General features: G+C 44.3%; 1 protein-coding gene across 1 annotated transcript in view; it reads left to right on the top strand.

The window, feature by feature from the left end:
- Positions 1–24,705, top strand: part of CTSF (cathepsin F) — a 192,531-nt gene that overhangs the window by 130,768 nt on the left and 37,058 nt on the right. The window contains exon 10 of the mRNA XM_073605173.1: positions 1,783–1,902. Coding sequence (XP_073461274.1) covers positions 1,783–1,902 — 120 coding nt within the window. The remainder of the gene's footprint in view (positions 1–1,782; positions 1,903–24,705) is intronic.

Genomic DNA, 24,705 nt, shown 5'->3' with positions numbered 1-24,705 from the left:
TATCTCTTTGACACACCCAGATAAAGGGATATGCTGGATGTCTCTTAACTATTGATGAGATTTATGGCTGGTGTAAGGTGTGATCTGACTGCGCTCAGCATAGTGATGAAGTACTGAGCATGGTGGATCGCACTGTTTCGTTTTTTCTTTATTTAAACAAAGTTTATTGAGATGTCACACCAACCTCTCATAAAGTTCAATTGCTGGTCATGCAGTGTGAAGCAGTGGATTCCCTCGCACTGCGCTGAAAAAAAAGCAATGCAGTGGTGTAAACCGTTCACATTGAAGACAAGGCATTTAATGTGGTGGGACTGCGCTGGAATAGCTGCCCAATGCAGTCCCGCCGCATCTGGTGTTAACCAGCCCAAAGTCTACAGTGCTTTCTTTTTTTTTTTTTAGATAACCAATCCCCAGGTATAGATGGATTGGCTATCAAATGCTTTAAACTTTACATGGATGTTTTAACACCTAAATTACTGCAAACCTGTATTGACTCTCTCAAAATGGGGGCCTTGCCCAATTCCGTACAGAAGATGTTGATAATTTTAATTCCTAAAGTTGGCAAAGAGATGTGATTCTTACAGACCAATTTCTCTCCTGACTACTGATGTAAAAATATTGGCCAAAGTCCTCGCCACTCATCTCAGTAAAGTTGAATTAAACATTAAGGCCAGAGTAGCTTTACGCCAGGAATAAGCAGAGCTATCAGTTTATTCAGAATGTATGAAAACATACAATGCTCACATGACAATAGGGGGCAGAGAATTGTGAATTCAGTAGATGCAACCAACGATTTGCTAAAGGTTTCATTCATTCCTTAGAGCCTCCCTGCATAGATTTGGCTGTGGTCAATCCTTCATGGACTGAAGTAACTACTCTGCTTTTGGTGCCAGAGTAGCCACCAAGGACAGACTCTTTGAGTCTTTCTACCTGACTAGAGACATGTATCGAAGAAATCTCATTGTTTGCAATGGTTCCCACTTTAATCAATTCCACTCCATTTTGAAAAAGGTTCCTGCACTACTTTGCACTGAGATTTACAGTGCGACTTGGTCCCATAGAATATGCAAAGACGTGTCAAAGTTGCACTACATAATTACTCTGTAAATCACGTTGGTCGCATCACAGTTGTATGTACCAAGCCTAAATCAATGATCTACCCCCTTTTCAACCTCTTGTGTTTTACTTCATGAATAACAGTGCTAGTTCAGGCCAGAAAAGTGATGGTGCTCTTGTAGGTGTCTCTGAATAGTCTACAATTTTACTCTGGGTAAAGTTCAATTACTCAGCTGTGTCATAAAAAGGAAAAAAACACCCTCGATCATAAATATGTCTATCCTATTCTGTTCTATTGTCAAGTTCATTTGAAAAAAAAGTAAAGACAGGTGGCAACTCTTTGTTTTATGTTTGCAGCTTTTAGCCATCCCCCAATACATTCCATGTATCTGTCTTTGCTGGAATGGCTTTGTCGTGATGAGCCCGTTATTTGTACTTCATCTTATACACATACAAAGTTGGTAATCATACCAGAACTCGTGATGTGTATCTATGGTTAACTGCATGTAACGCTTTTTGCTACTTAAATCCTGTTTCTCAGCATACCTTGTTTTGTATACAAGAAAGAGTAATTCAAAAGGTACATTTTTTATCTTGAGGCCAGCAGGATTCTAATGAAACATAGAGGAAGGTTTGAACATGCTAGGAAAACTGGTAGTTCATTGTGAAGGGCTTTTTCTTTAATTTTTTCCTGCTAAACTCTCCTCCCATTTTTTCTGTTTTTAGGTGGAGTGGAAACAGAACAAGATTACAGATACCAGGGACACAAACAAGGCTGCAGCTTCTCTACCAGCAAAGTGTCAGCTTATATTAACAGCTCTGTGGAGATTCCAAAGGATGAGACAGGTACTGTAAGTGGAAACAACTGGTTGTTCCTTTTTTTGCTGGACCTTTTTCCTTTTATCAGGGCTATTTTCTTAAAGTCAATCACGTTTTTTTGTTATGTTGCTGAGCTGTTATGTATCTATCTGGATCAGCTGATCCTTGCCACTGCCTTGGAGGCGGCTGTTAGGCTGTGGAATGTGACCTTTGGCACTGAGCTCTGTATTTTTTGTTCTCCATATACCTAGAGATTCCAATGCACAATTCCGAACACACACATTCCTGAAGAAATGGCTTTATGTGTAAGCAAGTGCTGCAGCGACCATCAGCTGGAACCAAAGACAGTCAAAGTGAGAGAATGTCACCAGCACACCATGGATCTCTAGAATGGGTCCAAAGTTTTATTCAGCGATCATATTATTAAAGCAGAAACAATGTTTCAGAGCCTCGCAGGACTCCTTTGCCGGTCCTATCAGGCACTGAAACATTGCTTCTGCTGTAATAATGTCATCGCTGAATAAAGCTTTATACCCATTCTGGAGATCCATGTTGAGCTGGTGGTGTTCTCTTGCTTCTCCAGACACCTAGTAAACGAGCTTGTTGGGCGCAGAGAGCTTTACACTTTGCTACAGGTCCAGGATCATGACACAACCTCTGTTGTTATCCTAATTCCTGAAGACAGGGGTATGCCCATGGTAGCAGTGAAGTTTGCCTGGGGTGCCTCATATTCGTTGCACTCTCCAGTACTTGGTTACTGTGCTCGTTAGCCACAGAACGCTTTCCAGGCCTGCGATTGTGGTAAGCCTAGGGGGGGGGGAAATGCACATGAGCATGGCACATTCTCTGTTTTCTCCTGTTATTCCCTGAATGGGTTAAAGCGCTGGAGAATTGTGTCACATGCGTGCTCACATTGCCTTATCCCACTTTTCAGTGTGAGGCATTTTTCCATTACTTAACCACTTCATTATCCAGCCATAGTCATATGGCGTCCACAGATGGGATCTCCCATCCTGGGTGGGCGTCCTATGATGTCCTCGGCTTACCGCCGCTACTGCGGGGCCCGCAGCACGGCGATTGGGGATCCGGTGTGTCCCTCAGGACACAGCCGTTCCCCGATGAGGGTAATGAGCAGATGGCGGAGCGTAGGGAGCAGTGTGACCGGCTGTATCCAATCACAGCCGGTCACTATGCAGAGCGGCATGTGAAATGGCATGCACATCGCTCGTGCTCGCTCCAGGGGGCAGGCAGCGCGGCGATCGGGGCTGAGGCTTTTCCCTCGGATACAGCCCAGCCCCGATCAGGGTAAAGAGCCAATGAAATTGGCTCTTTACCACATGACCAGCTGTGTCCAATCACAGCCGGTCACTAAATGTAAACAAACCTGAGGTGTAACTGCTGTTGCTGGGTTCTCCTCTTTATACACCGATCCAGTGTGAGGAGATCAGCTAACAGTGAGTTACAGATATACAGTACCATATCTATATATACTGCTGTGCCCAGATTCCCCCCCCTAAATAAAGAGGACCTGTCATCAGAAGTACCTGTCATACCTGTCATCCTAGTACCTGTCCATCAGAGTTTCTGCCACCAGAGTACCCGCCACCTCATCAGAGTACCTGCCACCAGAGTACCCAGCACCTCATCAGAGTACCTGCCACCAGAGTACCTGCCACCTCATCAGAGTACCTGCCACCAGAGTACCCAACATATCATCAGAGTACCTGCCACCAGAGTACCTGCCACCTCATCAGAGTACCTGCCACCAGAGTACCCGCCACCAGAGTACTTGTCATCCTAGTACCCGCCACCAGAGTACCTGTCATCCTAGTACCTGCCACCATAGTACCCGCCACCTCATCAGAGTACCCGCCACCAGAGTACATGCCTCCGGAGTACCCATCATACAGCCACTATGTCCAGAAAGTTATACACCCCAGAAGAGGCATATCAGATTCTGAGTCTGAGCGATGAGAGCAACGGAGAGCTCTCACCGCCCAGTTCTGATTCTGATTCGGAATATGAGCCCCCCGAAGGCAGCACATCAGGATCCGAATCAGAGGAGGAAGCAGTCTGTCCAAAAAGAAGATGGTCTGAACACCAGGCAGCTACCAGCAGTGCCAACAGCGAGAGGCCCAGTACAAGCGCTGCTAGACCCCAGGAGGAAAGGCCCAGTGCAAGTGCACACCAAAGAATTAGGGCCCAAACCCAGCTTCCAGATGCCTTGACAAATCCATCGTGGCTGCCTTCTAGCACAGGGTCAGCCACGATCCCCCCTTTCACAGCACAGCAATGTGTGCAGGTCAACACTGCAGGTTTTTCCCAAATTGATTTTTTTCATTTATTTTTCCCTGACAAATTAGTTCAAGGCATCGTGGACCAAACCAATCTTTTTGCCCAACAATTCATTGAAAACAACCTCAGCTCAAGCTATGCCCACCCTTTTGAATGAAGACACCTAACAGTGGAGGAGCTTAAATTGTTTTTAGGCCTAATGCTCAACATGGGGCTTACAAAAAAAAATGAAGTGCATAAAAATTAGTCGACCAACCCTATCCACCACATGCCAGTTTTTTCATCAGTCATGTCCAGGTCCCAATATGAAATTATAATGCGGTTCCTACATTTCAGTGATAACTCACAGTGCCCCCCCCCCCCTGAAATCACCCAAACTTTGATAAACTATATAAAATTCGCCCCCTAATTGATTTTTTTCTGCAAGAGATTTGCCCAACTTTATATCCCTGACAAAAACATCTCTGTGGACGAATCCCTGGTCCATTTCACAGGCCGGCTGGGAATCGAGCAATATATCCCCAGTAAGAGGGCGAGGTACAGATTGAAGCTCAACAAGCTCTGTGAAAGCTCCACTGGATATGTACACTCATTCCGAAGGCAAAGACTCCCAGCTCCAGCCCCCTGAGTGTCCATCGTACATCGGAATAAATGGAAAAATTGTTTGGGAGTTGGCATTCCCACTCCTCCAAAAGGTTTTATCACATTTACATGGACAACTACTACACCAGTTTGCCCCTTCTCCGTCACCTATACCTGAGAAATACTGTGGTACAGCAATGTAAAACAGAAAGGGCTTCCCACAGAGTCTAGTCACCACAACACTACAAAGGGGGGAATCGACAAGCTTGAGGATCGAGGAAGTGTTGGCTGTGAAGTGGAAGGATAGGAAAGATGTGTACAACATGTCCACCATCCATGATGACACCTTGGTGGAACTTCGCAGAAGACGCGATCCCGTTCGAAAGCATTCCTGTATCATTGAATACAATAAATTTGTGGGGGGGGGGGTGGATTTAAATGATCAAATGTTGCAGCCCTATTTATCAACACGAAAATCCCTCTTCTGGTACAAAAAAGTCACAATTTACTTTTTTCATTTGGTCCTTTTAAATTCTTTCATCATCTACCAAAAATCGATGGAAACACCCAACACCTTCATAAAGTTTATTGAAGACATTGTCACTGCCCTGATCTGTCAACAAGTATTCCCCCCAGAAAGCATTCGCTCCGATTGTGTCAGCAGACTACATGAGTGCCATTTTCCGGACCATATTCTACCATCAGGATCCGGAAAACGACGCCAAAAAAAAAATGTCGGGTGTGCACCAAAAGAGGAGTTAGGAAAGGCACCTGTTTCCATTGTCCCCAATGTCCCTCTTAACCTGGCCTTTGCATCGGAGAATGCTTCAGACACTATCACACTCTTGTAAACTATTAGCCCATATTTCTAATATACTGCCATTTCCCCATTTTCAATTTCTGTCCTGAATATTTCCCTGGTGCCTCAACCAACCATATCGTTGTCTTCCATGTGAACTGACCCTGGCCTCTTTCTCGACTATGCCTCTGCCTGCCGTCTGCATTTTTATTCGCCATGTTTCTGCCTTTCACATGAACTGACCCTGGACTGTATCAACTATGCCTCTGCCTACCGTCTATTTCTGCCTTTTACCTGCACTGACCTCGGCCTGTTGACCATGATTTTGCCTGCCCCTTGGACTGATCTTTCACCCTGCTAAACAGGGGTCTCACATATGTGAGGGGCTCCAGAATAGTGTTCTGAGTTGAGAAAACCAGTTTTTGTTTTTTTGTGTTCCCAGAACAGGGTTTGGTTGCCCGGAGGCTTCAAAGCGATTTGGGTGGGAGAAGCCTCTACCCCTGTCCCCATTCTTTCCTGACCGATGCCCTAAGCTTGATGGTCCTGCCTGCTCCCTGGACGAATACTCTGGCTGTGCTGACAGTATCTCTACCTGCTGCATGTACTATGGACAGTATTCCTGCCTGCTGCATGGACGATCCTTTTGCTGCTGCTGACCACATCCCTGCCTGATATCTGGACCAATGCTTTGGCTGTGCTAACAACATCTCTACCTGTACTGACTATTCCTGCCTGCTGCCTGTTTTGCTGTCGCTGTCCACGTTCCTGCCTGCTTCCTGGACCGATGCTTTCCTCTGTGGACCATTGCACTACCAAAACCGTAGGTAATCTTTTCTTTACCCTTTGCTCAGCAGAATGTATTTTGGTTTGTAATTGGTATGTACAGTACATGCTATGTGTTAGAAATATGAAGGGCCTTCAACAATGTGATAGGTTGGCAGGAATTTTTGTGTGTAATTTATGCTCCTAGAACACCTGACAGTGCTACTTGGATGTTGGGCCTCTGTATGTGGCCAGGCTATGTAAAAGTCTCACACATGTGGTATCGCCATACTCAGGAGCAGTAGCAGAATGTATTTTGGGGTGTCCTTTTTGCTATGTACATGCTGTGTGTTGGAAATATCTTATAAATGGACAACTTTGTGTAAAACAAATGCGTTTTCATTTTTTTCCGCACATTTTTCAAAAACTGGAAAAAAATGAACCGTTCAAAAGACTCATTATGCCTCATAGATTATACGTTGGGGTTGTAGCTTTCCAAAATGGGGTCATTTTGGGGGCCTTTCCATTGTCCTGGTGCTCCAGGGTCTTCAAAAGTGTAATAGGTGGTTGAGAAATGAGATGTGTAATTTATGCTTGTAGAACGCCTGAAGGTGCTACTTCAATGTTGGGTCTCTGTATGTGGCCAGGCTGTGTAAAAGTCTCACATGTGGTATCGCCATACTCAGGAGGAGTAGCAGAATGTATTTTGGGGTGTCATTGCAAGTATGCATGTGCTGTGTGAGAGAAATAACTTGTTATTATGACAATTTTGTGTAATAAATAAATAAATTTTCCCAAGAATTGTGGGAAAAAAATTACTTAAAAAAACTCACCATGCCTCTTTTTTTTAAATCAGAAAAACTTTTTATTATTTTTTTTTTCTTGCACAGTACATAATATAAACCATACAGTGTACAGGTCACCATGCCTCTTACTAAATACCTTGGAATGACCTTGGACCTTGGAGTGACAATTCTAATTCTTTCCTATATCTTTCGTTTGGATTGGACGGTAAGGGGTTGGGATTGGGCGATGATGCCACTTATACTCCCTTACTGTCCAATCCCAACGAAAGATATAGGAAAGAATTAGAATTAATTGTCACTAGGGGGTTTTAATCTGAACATTTTAAACAAGAAAGAATGGGCTTTTTTGGTGCCAAAAGCACCAAGGATCCCTATTATTTACTACCTACTGAAGGTGCACAAGAGTCTTACTTGCCCCCCAGGACGTCCCATAGTCAGAGGGATAGATTCCATCACTTCCCGGGTGGGTAAGTATATCGACTTCTTTCTGCAGCCCTTAGTGCATATGATGCCCTCTTATGTGAAGGACACTCGGCAGTTCATCAACCTTCTTTCTAATTTTAAGCCCCATGAGGGGACTTGGTTGGTGACCGCCGATGTCACTTCACTGTATACTGTGATTCCCCATCATTTGGGTTTAGATGCTGTCTCCTTTTATTTAGATAAAGCTTCCAATCTACCTCAAGAACAGATTGATTTTATTATGTCACTGTTGGAGTATGCAACTACTCACAACTGTTTCTGGTTTGATGGCCATTTCTTTCGCCAGGATAGGGGTGTCGCTATGGGGGCTAAATATACCCCCAGTTTGGCGAACCTATTCATGGCCAAATGGGAGGAGGATGTCGTCTCTGCCCAGCCAAGGCCTAAGGTGGCCTTGTGGGCTTGTTACATAGATGACATCCTCCTCCTGTGGGATGGTAGTGAGACTGACCTCTCAGATTATATGCATTCCCTTAATAACAACAATAGGGGGATACATCTCAATTATGAGGCCAGCCAGGAAAAAGTTCATTTTCTGGATCTTATGATTTCTGTCAGTTGTCAGTTATTCCGAACGATAGCTGTCATCATGCTTCCTGGCTTAGATCTGTGCCAAAGAGCCAATATTTGCGATTAAAGCGCAATTCCACTGAACACAGTGTTTTTTTGCCACAAGCTCAGGTTTTAACTCAGAGATTTGTGGATAAAGGATATGCCCTTGAGACCCTTGATAACACTCTTGATCAGGTCAAATGTGTCAATAGAATTGATCTATTGAAAGAGAAAAGTGTAGGTCGTGAGTATGATGCATATCGCAATCCATTTATCACCAGTTGCTCTTGCCAACACTCTAGTGTTAAGCACATAATGAGGAAACATTGGCATATTTTAAAAAATGACCGAGTACTCAAGTCGATTCTACCTGATAGGCCCCTGGTGGTCTTTAGAGGTGCCCCCTCTTTGAAAGAAAAATTGGCTCCCGAGATCCTGAATCCCCCAATTACAAGACCTACCTTCTTTTCTGAGCTTACTGGTTATTATCAATGCAGAAAGTGTCAGGTTTGTTCATTAAATGGATGTAGGACCAGAAGGACAAAGAGTTTTAACTCAAGCTGCACTTCTAGGAGCTTTTCTATCGAACCATTTATCACCTGGTCCACGGTTGGAGTTGTGTACATGCTTCAGTGTCCTTGTGGCCTGCAGTATGCAGGCCGGACTAAGCGACCATTGCAGGTACGCTTAAACGAACATATAAATAATATTTGTAAAGGTTTTACTAAACATTCAGTGTCTAAACATTACCTTACTATACATAATAGGGATACAACCAGCACTATATTTTTAGGTATTGATAAATATAGGCCCCAGTGGAGGGGTAGCTGTTTGGTTAGGAGCATCTCCAAATTAGAGATGTTATGGCTGCACAAGATCAAATGCTACACCCCTTTTGGTTTAAATATAGATGTCGATGTTAATTCTTTCATTGATAACTCCTAGTGACAATTTTTATTTATTCATTGATATTACACATTTTTTAACTAATTTAGACATGTGTCATCTTAACTTGTGCACTGGATCTGAGTCCCTGGTAGCCGTGAATTATTTTTATCAATAGGAGATTAATTTATCTAATTTTTCTTAGTTTAGTTTTATATTTATTTTTATTTTTGTTAAAATAAATAGATAAAGATATTATAATTTTTGTTTATATATATTTTTAGGTTTATACAAAGAAGACCAAGTTTCTTTGTTGTTTTTTATTAATTAATAAAGCATATTTTATACTTTATTTTTTAATGTCTACTAATGCCCTGTACACACAATAGGATTTTCCGACAACAAATGTTCGATGGGAGCTTGTTGTCGGAAATTCCGACCGTGTGTAGGCTCCATCGGACATTTTCCAGTCGGAATTTCCGACAAACAAAATTTGAGATCTGGATCTCAAATTTTCTGACAACAAAATCCGTTGTCGGAAATTCTGATCGTGTGTACACAATTCCGACGCACAAAATTCCATGCATGCTCAGAATGAAGCAGAAGAGCCGCACTGGCTATTGAACTTCATTTTTCTCGGCTCGTCGTACGTGATGTACGTCACCGCGTTCTTGACGTTCGGAATTTCCGACAATATTTGTGTGACCTTGTGTATGCAAGACAAGTTTGAGCCAACATCCGTCGGAAATAAATCCAGGATTTTGTTGACGGAAAATCCTATTGTGTGTACAGGGCACTAGACTGCATACAAGGGCCCTGTCTACCTTGATGTTAGACGAGGGTTAATGGTGTGATTTTGTCCATGATGTTGGCCCTAGTACGGTTCAGTGTATTATTTACATCGCGTTTGCCCTGACCGTTACGGCCAACAGCGCTGACACATTATTGGGCGGTATCACGCGATTTATGTGTTGGCGATCATGGGTTAATCACACCAATGTCTGTATGCGGTTTATTAATATTATATACGTTTTAATAAACATTTGTATATATGTCAGTATGTATTGCCTGTGGTTGGCAGTTTTTTTGATCATTTACGTCTGCTGACTGTGCATGGCTGTTTAGTCAGGAGTTCTTTATGTCCACTATTGGCATATGGGTATTTTTTGCCCTTAAGATGTGGATACTTTGATACTTTTTATATATTGGTCTGTTTTCCACTAACCAAGATGGCGCTTAGTGCATGGTTCTGGGACTCAGACCGAGGCTTGGTTTAGGTTATTTTGTATTTAAGCGTTGCATCAGGACGCCGCCCATGCCCCGTGACAATGTCCTACTATGGTGTGACGAAACGCGTAGGGAGGAGCGACGCACTGACGTCACCGCAATTTTACGCTAGTCCCAAAAGCTACAGGCTGTGATTGAGAGCCGGCCGGCTTGATCTTTTGTACGCAAATTTTAACCTACTTAAGTGTAAGTGTTCATTCGTCTTTCTTAATATGCATTAAATGTGAAGGTTTTACACTATGTGAGCTTTTTTTTTGCTTTATGGGATTTACAACCGTGCCTGATCTGTATGAGGACCATTAATGTGGAAGCTGAGGAGCCTAGTGTCTACATAAAGATCCCGGGTTGGGTTGTCAGTTATCCGCGCTCTGTGGTCCCCTGTAATAAGGGACCATAGTGATCTGAAGCTAAGGAGTACAGTGTCTGCCTAGAGATCCCAGGCTAGGGTATTGGCCATTTGCGCTCTGTGGTCCCCTGTAATAAGGGACCATAGTGATCCGGTAAGCGGCAGTGTTTGCTGTGGTGGAGGCATTTTCTATTACTGCATAGTTTCTGTGATGCTTTGTTCGGTGTCACTGTGAATGAGTCAACAACTTTTTGCACTGACTTTTTTAATTTATTCAAGTTTGGAAAATTTTGTTTGATTCTATCAGCCTGACAAGTCGTGCTCCATTCAATAAAATGGAACCGCTCTAATAGGAGCGACTCAAGTCGCTCTGACTTTGTAAAAGGTTCCTGTACTACTTCGGAGGCGACTTCGGAGTGGCTTGCATTGACTTCTATTAAAGAAGTCATTTGCGAGCCGTGCTGAGGTCGTGCTGTGTGGGACAGCTTCAGAGTCGGACAACTTTGAAGCCGCCCCTGTGTGAACCAGCACTTAGTAAAGTGGAAAAAAGTTTTTGTAAACATAATCCTCACTTAAATCAAGGTAAAGAACCAGCAGTTTTCAGAGTAGAAGGGTAATACCATATAATGTGAGCAGACACAGACTGCTGTGATATGGAGCCGAGCAGCTGGAACTGTGTGGAGCCAGACCCGCTAAAACAGAGACACCCCACCGGGGTCTGACAGGCTCGATAATGTTGAGATGTCAGTTTCAGGGCTTCTTGTTCTTTTCTCTGAATATATTTCTTAATGACCTTGGCTGTATGTTTGGGGTCATGTTTTTCTGCTGCAGAATAATTTTGAGTCCAATCACACGCCTCCCTTATGGTATGGCATGATGGATAAGTATCTGCCTGTTTTTTTATAGCATTTGAGACACCATTGATCCAGACCAAATCTCCAATAGAAATGTAGCCACAAACTTGCAAGGAACCTCCACCATGCTTCACTGTTGCCTGCAGACATATTATTGTAGCGCTCCCCAGCCCTTCAGGAACTGCATCCTGCTACAGCCAAATATTTCAGATTTTGACTCATTAGTCAAGAGCACCTGCTGCCATTTTTCTGCCCCCCCCCCACTTCCTATGTTTTCATGCATAGTTGAGTCGCTTAGTCTTGTTTCCATGTCAGAGGTATGGGTTTTTGGCCACAATTCTTCAATGAAGATGACTTCTGACCAGACTTCTCTGGACAGTAGATGGGTATACCTGGGTCCCACTGGTTTCTGCCTGCTCTGTGCTGATGGCAATGCTGGACATCTTCCGTTGTCGAAGGTAAATTAGCATGATATGTCTTTCATCTGCTGCATTAACAATATGCAGCAATACAATATATTTTATGCTCAAACAATAATAGATTTTTTTTGGATCACAACTGTATTATGTGTTATTTATCATCTACGCCAAGTTTATCATCTACAAAAGTTTGTAAACCAAGTCCTTTAAATATACAAAATATTTTTGCTGTGTCTTCTTTTTGCTCCTTCCTTTGCAATATTCTCCAGTGAGTATATTGGCCTATTATACGCAAATAGGTCACCATGCGCATTCCCTTTTAGGGGGTCTTATACACCTCTTCTGATTGCTTCTGATAATTGCCAACTGGTCACCTCTTCAGCTCATACCAATAAGGACAGCAGTAATCTTAATAATTCCTTCACTGGCTCTTCCGCTTAAAGGGAATAAAGGTTTGCATAGTATTTTACCATTTAAACAATTGGCAAATAAATAAAAGAATTGCACTCACAAAAACCGTGCAGTAAATACAGCAGTGCGCCTTAAAATGGCTATAAAACATTCAGGTACATGCCTCTTTTAAGACCGAGACCTCATCATCACCTTGACAAGCAATCCTGCGGTTACTTCCAAATAGCGTGATGATGTCACTAGTCTCCGCCATGACACGTTTTGCCACTGCCCATGTGATTTCTTTAAAGGTTTTTGACATTAAAGATTATATGAATGGGTGTGGGAAACACATTGCAGTGTGAGCAGCAGCAAACTGTTAATAGATGTTAAAGGGATGCACTATATACATACACGCACACATACATACATACATTATATATAGTTTTTGTAGAAAATGATGCCCAGAAAATATTTTGTTAAATTATTTTCCCACCACTGCTTTCCTTGTAAAGGGCACTGGTTTGCCTAAGTTTTTTATTCATGCTGCCTAAGTATGACTCTGTTACCGCTAACCACATACCCACTCCTGCTTCCCAAGTTGGTTGTGAAATCTGGGGGCTTGGGGTGTGTTTTTAATTTGCCCTAATTGTATCGCATGTCATATTCGAAGATCCTCTTAACAGCTCCTGGGTGGCCTACATAACTTCTAGGCTTAAAAATAAATGTTTGGTTCTTATTGCGTACATGTTTAAAACTGGAGCTGCCTATATCTGGGATTATTCCTATTACCAGTCCACTCTCCATAACAGGTCCCAAGTCTGTAAAAAAAAAAAAAAAACCTGTCCAGCACATTTGCCACTGAAATCTATTTTGTATGGAGCTTGAATTACTCCTGACAAATTATTTGTTTCTCTGAAGTGCTTTACTCAGCACTTCTCCAATATCCAACTGAGGCAGTGTTTACTAAGAAGTGCACTGTACCTGTTGTGGACCTAGCCATTTTATGTCTTAACAAAACTCTTGACTATTGAGGACATTTGGATGTTAAGTTCTTTCCAAATTTTCGTTTTCCCTAACAGGCCCTGCCTTGCAACTTACTATCGCTGTCACTGAAAATTGTCAAACCCTGGGTGGTGGTCTAGGGAAATATCTAAGAAAACAAATGTCGTCCCTACTGACCAGTCATTTTTTGAGTGTTTGTGGCTTATGTCTACTGCATTTCACTAACTTGTCTCTGTCAGAAACCATGAAATCAGACCGAGACAGAAGTACAGTTAAATCACGCTTGTTTAATAATAAAAGTAAAAAGAACAAACGTAGTCAAAACATAGCCAAAGTTCAGTAACCGGAACGAATAGTCAGCCAAGCCAAAAGTCAGGGATCAACGTAGTGAAACATCAAGCAGGATCTGGAGCCAGAAGGGATGTCAGCAAAGCAAGTCTTTAACCACTTCAATACAGGACATTTATACACCCTTCCTGCCCAGACCAATTTTTAGCTTTCAGCGCTCTCACATTTTGAATGACAATTACTCAGTCATGCTACACTGTACCCAAACAAAATTTTTATAATTTTTTTCTCAGAAACAGAGCTTTCTTTTGGTGGTATTTAATCATCGCTGGGTTTTTTATTTTTTGCAATATAAGCAAAAAAAGAGAGAACATTTTGAAAAAAAAAAACACTTTTTTTTTGTTTCTATTGTAAAATTTTGCAAATAAGTAATTTTTATTAAATTTGGGCCAAAATGTATACTGCTACATATCTTTAGTAAAAATAACCCAAATTAGTGTATATTATTTGGTCTCTTTGAAAGTTATAGAGTCTACAAGCTATGGTGTAAATTATTGAAAATTGATTACACCTGATCACACCCGATGTACTGACGGCCTATCTCAATTCTTGAGACCCTAACAAGCCAGGAAAGTACAAATACCCCCCAAATGACCCAGTTTTGGAAAGCAGACATTCCAAGTTATTTAGTAAGAGGCATGGTGAGTTTTTTGAAGTTGTAATTTTTTCCCACAATTCTTGGGAATTTTTTTTTTTTATTTACACAAAATTGTCATAATAACAAGTTATTTCTCTCACACAGCACAGGCATACTTGCAATGACACCCCAAAATACAGTCTGCTACTCCTCCTGAGTATAGCGATACCACATGTGTGAGACTTTTACACAGCCCTTGCCACATACAGAGGTCCAACATCCAAGTTGCATCTCCAGGCGTTCTATGGGCATAAATTACACATCTCATTTGATGACAACCTATCACAGTTTTAAAGGCCCTGGAGCACCAGGTCAATGGAAACGCCCACAAAATGACCCCATTTTGGAAAGCTAACACCCCAACGTATAATCTATGAGGCCTAATGAGTCTTTTGAACGGTTCATTTTTTCCAGAAGTTTTTGGAAAATGTGGAAAAAAATGAAAACGCATTTTTTTATACCAAGTTGTCCATTTATAAGATATTTCCAACACATAGCATGTACATAGCAAAAATGACACCCCAAAATACATTCTGCTACTTCTCCCGAGTATGATGATTCCACATGTGTGAGACTTTTACACAGCCTGGCCACATACAGAGGCCCAACATTGAAGTAGCACCGTCTGGCATTCTAGGAGCATAAATTACACACATAAATTCCTGCCAACCTATCACATTGTTGAAGGCCCTGCATATTTCTAACACATAGCATGTACTGTACATACCAATTACAAACCAAAATACATTCTGCTGAGCAAAGGGTAAAGATGGATTACCTGCGGTTTTAGTAGTGCAGTGGTCCACAGAGGAGAGCATTGGTCCAGGCAGCAGGCAGGAACGTGGACAGCGACAGCAAAACAGGCAGGATCAGTCATTACAGGTAGAGATGTTGTCAGCATAGCCAAAGCATTGGTCTAGATAGCAGGCAGGGATGTGGTCAGCAGCAGCAAAAGGATCGTCCATGCAGCAGGCAGGAATACTGTCCATAGTTAGTACATGCTCCAGGCAGACATATGGTCAGTACAGCCAAAGTATTTGTCCAGGGAGCAGGCAGGACCATCAAGCTTAGGGCATCGGTTAGGAAAGAATGGGGACAGGGGTAGAGGCTTCTCCCACCTAAATCACTCTGAAGCCTCTGAACAACCAGACACTGTTCTGGGAAAAGTGTTTTTCTCAACTCAGAACACTATTCCAGAGCCCCTCACATATGTGAGACCCCTGTAGCAGGGTGAAAGATCAGTCCAAGGAGCAGGCAAAAACATGGTTAACAGGCCAAGGTCAGTGCATGTAAAAGGCAGAAAAAGACAGTAGGCAGAGGCATAGTCGATACAGTCCAGGGTCAGTTCACGTGAATGGCAGGAACATGGTGGATAAACAATGCAGACGGCAGGCAGAGGCATAGTTGAGAAACAGGCCAGGGTCAGTTCACATGGAAGACAATGATACGGTTGGTTGAGGCACCAGGGAAATATTCAGGACAGAAATCAAAAACGGGGGAAATGGCAGTCTATTAGAAATATGGGCTAATAGTTTACAAGAGTGTGATAGTGATGGAAGCATTCTCCGATGCAAAGGCCAGGTTGGGAGGGACATTGGGGACAATGGAAACTGGTGTCTTTCTTAACCCCTCTTTTGGTGCACACCCGACATTTTTTTTGGCGTTATCTTCCAGAGCCTGATGGTGGAATATGGTCAGAAAAATGGCGCTCATGTAGTCTGCTGACACAATCGGAGCGAATGCGAGGGATTTTCGTGTTGATAGATAGGGCTGCAACATTTGATCATTTAAATCCACCCCCCCCATAAAATTTATTGTACTCAAGGATACAGGAAAGCTTTCGAACGGGACCGCGTCTTCTGCGCAGTTCCACCGAGGTGTCATCGTGGATGGTGGACATGATGTACACATCTTTCCTATCCCTCCACTTGACAGCCAATACTTCCTCGTTCCTCAAGCTTGTCGATTCCCCCCTTTGTAGCCTCGTGGTGACTAGACTCTGTGGAAAGCCCTTTCTATTTTTCCTTGCTGTACTGCAGGCCAAAGTTTTTTTAGGTATAGGTGGTGGAAAAGGGGCAAACTGGTATAGTAGTTGTCCGTGTAAATGTGATACCCCTTTTGGAGGAGTGGGAATGCCAACTCCCAGACAATTTTTCCGCTTATTCCCATGTAAATGGACACTCGGGGCTGGAGCTGGGAGTCTTTGCCTTCGTACACGCAGAATGAGTGCACATATCTGGGGGAGCTTTGACAGAGCTTGTTGAGCTTCAACCCATACCTCGCCCTCTTACTGGGGATATATTGCTTGATTCCCAGCCTGCCTGTGAAATGGACCAGGGATTCGTCCACAGAGACGTTCTTGTCAGGGATATAAAGTTCGGCAAACCTCTTGGAGAAAAAAATCGATTAGGGGGCAATATTTATATAATTTATCAAAGTTTGGGTGATTTTGGGGGGGGGGGGGGGCATTGTGAGTTATCACTGAAATGCAGGAAGCGCATTATAATTTCATATTGGGACCTGGGCACGAAAGAGGAAAAATTGGCATGTGGTGGATAGGGTTGATAGACCAATATGCATGCACTTCATTTTTTTTGTAAGCCACATATTGAGTGTAATGCCCTGTACACACGACCGGTTTTCCCATCGGAATAAACTCTGAAGGTTTTTCCGACGGAATTCTGCTCAAGCTGTCTTGCATACACATGGTCACACCAAATTCCGACCGTCCAGAACGCGGTGACATACAACACGTACGACGGGACTAGAAAACGGAAGTTCAATAGCCAGTAGCCAATAGCTTCCTTCTCGTACTTCAGAGCATGCGTCGTTTTTGGTACGTCGGAACAGCATACAGACGAGCAGTTTTCCAGATAGGAATTGGTTCAATCTGAAAAATTTAGAATATGTTCTCTTTCTAGGTCCGTCAGAATTTTCAACGTAAAAAGTCAGATGGGGCATACACACGATCGGAATATACGATGAAAAGCTCCTGTCGGACTTTTTCTGTCAGACATTCCGCTCGTGTGTACACGGCATTAGGCCTAAAAACAATTTAAGCTCCACCACTGTTAGGGGTCTCCATTCAAAAGGGTGGGCATAGCTTGAGCTGGGGTTGTTTTCAATAAATTGTTTTGCAAAAAGATTGGTTTGGTCCACGATGCCTTGAATTAATTCGTCAGGGAAAAATAAATTTAAAAAATCAATTTCGGAAAAACCTTCAGTGTGGACCTGCACACCTGACTGTGCTGTGAAAGTGGGGATCGTGACTGACCCTGTGCTAGAAGGCAGCTACAATGGATTTGCCAAGGCATCTGGTAGCTGGGTTTGGGCCCTAATTCTTTGGCTGGCAATTCCCGCACTTGTACTGGTCCTTTCCTCCTGGGGTCTAGCAGCGCTTGTACTGGGCCTCTCCTCCTGGGATCTAGCACCGTTGGCACTGCTGGTAGCTGCCTGGTGTTCAGACCGTCTTTTTTTTGGATTGATTACTTCCTCCTCTCATTCGGATCCTGCTGTGCTGCCTTCGACAGGCTTATATTCTGTACCAGAATCGGAATCAGAACTGTAACTGGGCGATGAGAGCTCTCCGTTGCTCTCATCGGTCAGACTCAGTATTTGGTATGCCTCTTCTGGCGTGTATACCTTTCTGGACATGTGGCTGTATGACGGGTTACATTGATAGGCTGCACATCAGGGACTAATGGGCTGAACGTCAGGGACTAATGGGCTGGACCCTGGTAGTAATTGGCTGAAGACAGGTACTCTGATGGGCTCACGGGACAGGTACTCTGATGGGCTCACGGGGACAGGTACTCCGATGGGCTCACTGGACAGGTACTCTGATGGGCTCACCGGACAGGTACTCTGATGGGCTCACGGGACAGGTACTCTGATGGGATGGATGGACAGGTACTCTGATGAGCTCAGACAGGTACTCTGACGGCTACTGATGACAGGTACTCTGACAGGTACTGATGGCAGGTACTCTGACAGGTACTGATGGCAGGTACTCTGACGGGTACTGATGACAGGTACTCTGACGGGTACTGATGGCAGGTACTCTGATGGGTTCTGATGGCAGGTACTCTTTATTCAGGGGAGGCAATCTGGACACAGTAAAATCACAGTAAATATGTAACTCACTGTTAGCTTGCTCTCCTCCTCACACTGGATCAGTGTGTGAGGAGGTGAGCCCAGCAACAGCCGTTACACTGCAGTTTGTTTACATTTGTGACTGGCTGTGATTGGACACAGCCGGTCACATAGTAAAGAGCCATTTTATTGGCTCTTTACCCTGATCGGGGGTGGGCTTTGTTCAAGAGAAAAGCCTCAACCCCGATCGCCGCGCTGCGCACCCCAAGGTGCGCGCACAAGCGGCGTACACGTCTCTCTGCATAGTTCCCGGCTGTGATTAGATACAGCCGGTCACGCTGCTTTCTAGGCTCCGCCACCCGCTCATTACCCTCATCGGGGAACGGCTGTGCCGGATCCCCGATCGCCGCGCTGCGGGCCCCCGGGTGCCCGTGGTAGTGGCGGGAAGCCGAGGACGTCATATGACGCCCGCCCAGGATGGGAGATCCCATCTGCGGACGTCATATGACAATGGCTGAGTAATGAAGTGGTTAAACAGGAACGCAGGAGATCGTCTCTGTGATGTTGACCAAGGTGAAGGCAGAGATCCTCTGGACTGGGTGGCTTAAGTAGGCAGGACTGACGAGCAGGATATCATTAACAGCTGAGTAACTGTGGAGAGAGCTTGCAATTAGCCGACAGCTGAGCGGCCAGCTCAGAGAAGGAAAGGCTGAGCCCAGCCCTGACAGTACCCCCTCCTCAACGACCCCTCCCCCTCAGAGGACCACCAGGCTTGAGGGCAAAACGTCTATGGAAATCACGGAGGACAGGGGCATGTACGTCCAAGGATGAGACCCAAGAGCATTCCTCAGGACCGTACCCTTTCCAATGCACCAGGTACTGTATGCGCCCACGGAACCTACAGGAGTCAACAATGGACTGTACTTCATACTCCTCATGGTTCTCAACCTGTACAGGGTGAGGACGTGGCACCGAGGTGGTAAAGCCATTACAGACCAAAGGTTTTAATAAGGAAACATGAAATACATTAGAAATACGCATAATAGAAGGAAGGTCTAATGCGTAAGGCACTGGGTTAATCCTGCGAAGAATACGGAAAGGCACAATAAACTGAGGTGCGAACTTCAGTGAGGGAACACGAAGTCGAAGGTTGTGAGATGACAGCCAGACCCTGTCCCCAACCTGGTAGGAAGGCGCAGGCAGTCGTCTGCGGTCAGCATTGAGTCTGTACCTATAATTAGCATGACACAAAGCTTCCTGGACCTGTGCCCAAGTGCAACAAAGCCCACAGAGATGCTCCTCCAATGCAGGAATACTCTGCGGAACAAATGAGTCAGGCAACATGGCAGGTTGGAAACCATAATTTGCCATAAACGGGGACAATCGGGAAGCAGAATTCAAGGCACTGTTGTGAGCAAACTCTGCCCACGGTAATAGGTCTGACCAGTTGTTATGACAGTCAGAAATATAGCAACGTAGGAATTGCTCCAAGGACTGATTGGCTCGTTCTGCGACCCCATTAGACTGTGGGTGATACACAGAGGAGAAAGCAAGCTGAATTCCCAACTGTGCACAAAAGGCTCACCAGAACCGGGACACAAACTGACTATCCCTGTCCGAGACAATCACCTTGGGTAGCCCATGTAAGCGAAAGATCTCCCGAGCAAAAATGGAAGCCAGTTCCTTAGAAGTGAGCAACTTCTTAAGTGGAATACAATGACACATCTTTGAGAACTGGTCAACCACCATAAGGATATCTGTGTTGCTCTGGTAGTTGGGTAACTCCACAATGAAATCCATAGACGGGTGGGTCCAGGGCCTCTCTCCATTGGGTATGGGTTGTAGGAGGCCCACTGGAAGGTGTTGTGGAGTCTTACTCTGAGCACACACGGAACAGGCAGCTACGAAGGCGGTTACATCAGCACGTAGACTAGGCCACCAGAATTGTTGGAAAATGGCCCAAAAGAGTTGATTCTTCCCAGGGTGAACAGCAGCCTTGGAAGAATGGTAAGTCTGGAGCACGGCAGTACAGAGACTCTCTGGGACAAAGCAGTCACAAGGTTTCTCAGGTGGAGCATGGACCTGAGCAGCAAGAATTTTGTCACCCCCCCAAAGGAGAAGTGAGACTGGTGCGAACCGTAGCCAGAATACGATCAGGAAGAATCACAGGAACCAGAACCAACTCCAACTTGGGAGTGGAGGAAAATTGTCATGACAGGGCGTCAGCCCTTACATTCTTAGTACCGGGTAAGAATGAGACCATTTAATTGAAACCTGACAAGAAAAGAGCCCATCATGCCCTTCTGGGAGAGAGGCATGAGATTCTTATGGTCAGTAAGAATGAGAACCAGCACAGTGGTACCTTCGAGGAGATGTCTCCATTCTTTCAGGGCTAAAATGATCGCCAACAGCTCTCTGTCACCAATCTCGTAATTGCACTCCGCAGGTGACAATTTCTTGGAAAAGTAGCCACAAGGATGCGTAGCGCTCTGAGGTAGGACGTTGAGACATTTGAATAATCTGTCCTAGGGGAATTTGAGGCATGGGGCCGTCGACCCTACCAGAACCCTCTGCCCCACCTCCTCTACCCTCCCTCCCCACCTCCTCTACCTTCTCCCACTCCTTCTTTACTTTTTTTTCCTTATTTCCCCTTAGACGCCTCTGGTGTCATCCACTCTGTTTTCCGATTAAAGAAAACATTTCTTTGGTTTGCGATAATCCTCTAGTATTGCCCCTGCGAAATCAGGACCGAGAGCCACATATTAGAAGAGGTACTTTACTCAAGATCAGTCCCCCAAAATACAATGGTTCGGTTCTTGCCAAATAAGGAAAGTTCACTTTAAAGCTCAGATTGTCTCCCTCTTTCCTTAATGCTCCTAATCATTGGCCTATATAGGCCCAATAAAACTAACCATATTTTAGGATTGGGAGTCCCTCTACTGTTCAGGTTGAATTAAAGGTTACAACCGCCGTCGGATCCTTAGACCCAGATGCCTGACCTAATGTAACTATGGTATGATATGGTATTGCCTATCCTTGATTTTTGTAGGTTGACGTGTGTTATTTTGTCACTCTGTACAAACCACATTCCTTAAAGCTTTAAAAAAAAATATTTCTCTGGCAGGTTCAGTGGTTCAGCCTGCCCTGGCAGCGATCGGGGTATGTCAGTCCTTAAAAGACCAGTTTAAAGAAGTACGCAAGATTATTCCTGATCAGCAGGCCCAAGATTTGGCCGGGATATCAGAGGCATTATGTTTTACAGTAGATGCTATGAAAGATTCTATTCTCCAAGCCTCACGGCTTATGCTCGGGCTGGTACATGTGCGTAGAATTCTATGGTTGAAAAATTAGTCAGCCGAAGTGCCATGCAAAAAGCTCTTGGCTAGTTTTCCATTTCATGGTGAACAGTTGTTTGGAGACGATCTGGATAAATACATCCAAAGAATTTCTATGGAAAAAGTTCCCTTTTACCAGTTAAAAAGAAGTTTAAGCGTTTTTCTTTTAAACAAGCTTCTCCAGTGCCAGGAGCATCTGCCTCCAGGCAGTTGTGACGGCCTCCACCGTCAAATTCAAGAGGTAAACCTCACGGTCAACCCCAGAATCAAAAGAGGCCCTGGGGGAGGAAACCCGCTAAACAAAATATTAAAACCTCCTTATGAAGGGGCTCCCCCGCTTGCTCGAGTGGGGGGAAGATTTATGCAGTTCTCAAGGGTTTGGCAGGAACAGTGTTGAGTCAAATGGGTGGCTTCCTCAATATTTCTAGGTTACAGACTAGAGTTCCGAGAGTTCCCATCTCCTCGTTTTCTCAGATCAAACGTTCCCAGAGACCCAGAAAAAAAGAAGTCTCTCTTTCTGGCTTTGGATCATCTCTTGTCTCAAAAAGTGATATCGGTGGTCCCCATGGAAGAGCGAGGGTTAGGGTTTTATTCAAACCTTTTTACGGTACCAAAACCAAACGGGGATGTCAGACCCATTTTAGATCTCAAAGATCTAAACTGGTTTTTGAATATCCGCTCTTTTCACATGGAGTCAATCCGACCAGTGGTCTCCGTTCTACAAGGTGGAGAACTGCTAGCATCAATCAACATCAAGGATGCTTATCTACATGTACCTATTTTCCCTGCTCACCAGAAATATCTACACTTCGAGATAGAAAATCTTCATTTTCAGTTTGTAGCTCTGCCTTTCTGTCTAGCTACTGCATCTCGAGTGTTTACAAAGGTTCTGGCTCCCCCTTTAGCCAGATTAAGGGCTCAGGGTATAATGATTCTGGCTTATTTAGACAATCTACTCTTGATAGATCAGTCGGTAGCCCGCTTAAACCAGAGTTTGGTCACCACAGTCAGCTACCTGGAATACCTAGGTTGGATTCTCAACCTAGAGAAATCCTCCTTAAATCCGTCAAGGAGATTGCAGTACTTGGGCCTGATCATAGATACAGCTCAGAAGAGGGTGTTCTTGCCCCAGGCAAAGATCAGTTCCATGAGGAAACTGATTCAGGTGGTCAAAGCAAAGAAGAATCCTTCTATTTGACTTTGCATGAGATTGTTGGGAAAGATGGTAGCGTCATTCGAGGCCATTCCTTATGTGCAGTTTCATTCGAGACTGCTGAAAAACAGTATCCTGTCAACTTGGAACAAAAAGGTCCAAGCTCTAGACTTCCCGATGCGTCTGTCCCCCAAAGTGCGTCAAAGCCTCAGTTGGTGGTTGATATCCAAGAATCTTCAGAAAGGAAAATCCTTCCTACCAGTTTCCTGGAAAGTGGTGACAACAGATGCCAGCCTTCTGGACTGGGGAGCAGTCCTGGAAGAAGCAACTGTCCAAGGAAAATGGTTCAAAACAGAAATTACCTTGCCCATCAATATTCTAGAGATTAGGGCAGCACACCTGGCCCTGAAGGCCTGGACACTCAGGTTACGGGATTGTCCTGTCAGGATCCAATCCAACAATGCCACAACAGTGGCCTATATCAATCACCAAGGGGGCACGAGAAGTCGTGCGGCTCAGAGAGAGGTGAATCATATCCTATCCTGGGCAGAAGACAACATTCCTTGCCTATCGGCAGTCTTCATTCCGAGAATAGAGAATTGGCAGGCGGACTACTTGAGTCGCCAACAGTTGTTCCCAGGAGAATGGTCTCTTCACCCCGACATCTTTCTGTCAATATGTTAAAGATGGGGAATTCCGGACGTAGATCTGTTTGCGTCCAGGTTCAACAGAATGATCAACAACTTTGTGTCAAGGACAAAGGATCCGCTGGCATGCGGAACAGATGCTTTGGTTTGTCCGTGGGATCAGTTTTCACTGATCTATGCGTTCCCTCCTGTTCTGCTGCTTCCCCGCCTTCTTCGCAAGATCAAGTAGGAAGATAAGGAGGTTATTCTTGTGGCCCAGGAGATCTTGGTATGCAGAGATCGTAAAGATGGCGGTAGGGGACCCATGGATCCTACCACCGTGGCCAGACCTTCTCTCATAAGGTCTGCTATTCCATCCTACCTTACAAACGCTAAATTTAAATTTGGCTATTGAGACCCACATTCTGAAAGACCGTGGGCTGTCAGGTTCAGTAGTTTCTACTTTGGTTAATGCTAGGAAGCCGGCCTCTAGAGTCATATATTATAGAGTCTGGAAGGCATATGTCTCCTGGTGCGAATCCAGGGGTTGGCACCCCAGGAAATATGTCAAGGTAGGATCCTTGAATTTCTACAGATGTGATTAGAAATTAAGCTGGCCTTGAGTACTATCAGAGGCCAGGTGTCGGCCTTATCAGTGTTTTTTCAACGACCACTTGCGTCACAGTCTCTGGTTCGTAGCTTTATTCAGGGGGTAACGCGGATTAATCCTCCGTTTAGGTCACCCCTGAACCCTTCAGACTTGAATTTAGTCCTGTCGGCATTACAGAAACAGCCTTTTGAGCCGATACGAGATATTCCCTTGGTCCTTTTGACAAGGAAATTTGTTTTTTTGGTTGCCATATCTTCTGCTAGAAGAGTATCACAGTTGGCTGCTCTTTCTTATAAAGAGCCATATTTGATTATTCATAAGGATAAGGTTGTATTGCATCCCCATCCTAATTTCCTACCGAAGGTGGTGTCAGGTTTTCATTTAAACCAGGATATTGTTCTTCTTTCATTTTTTCCAGAACCTCGTTCTGCGGAAGAAAGGTCGCTACATTCTCTTGATGTGGTGAGAGCAGTCAAGGTCTATTTGAAGGTGACCGCTCAGATTCGTAAAACAGATGTTTTGTTTGTGTTGCCAGAAGGTCCTAAGAGAGGACAGGCAGCATCA

Source organism: Aquarana catesbeiana, linkage group LG11, assembly GCF_042186555.1.
Source record: "Aquarana catesbeiana isolate 2022-GZ linkage group LG11, ASM4218655v1, whole genome shotgun sequence".
In the NCBI taxonomy this organism is placed as follows: Eukaryota; Metazoa; Chordata; class Amphibia; order Anura; family Ranidae; genus Aquarana; species Aquarana catesbeiana.
The sequence above is the reverse complement of the archived record's forward strand: the minus strand, read 5'-3'. Positions and strand labels throughout refer to the sequence as shown.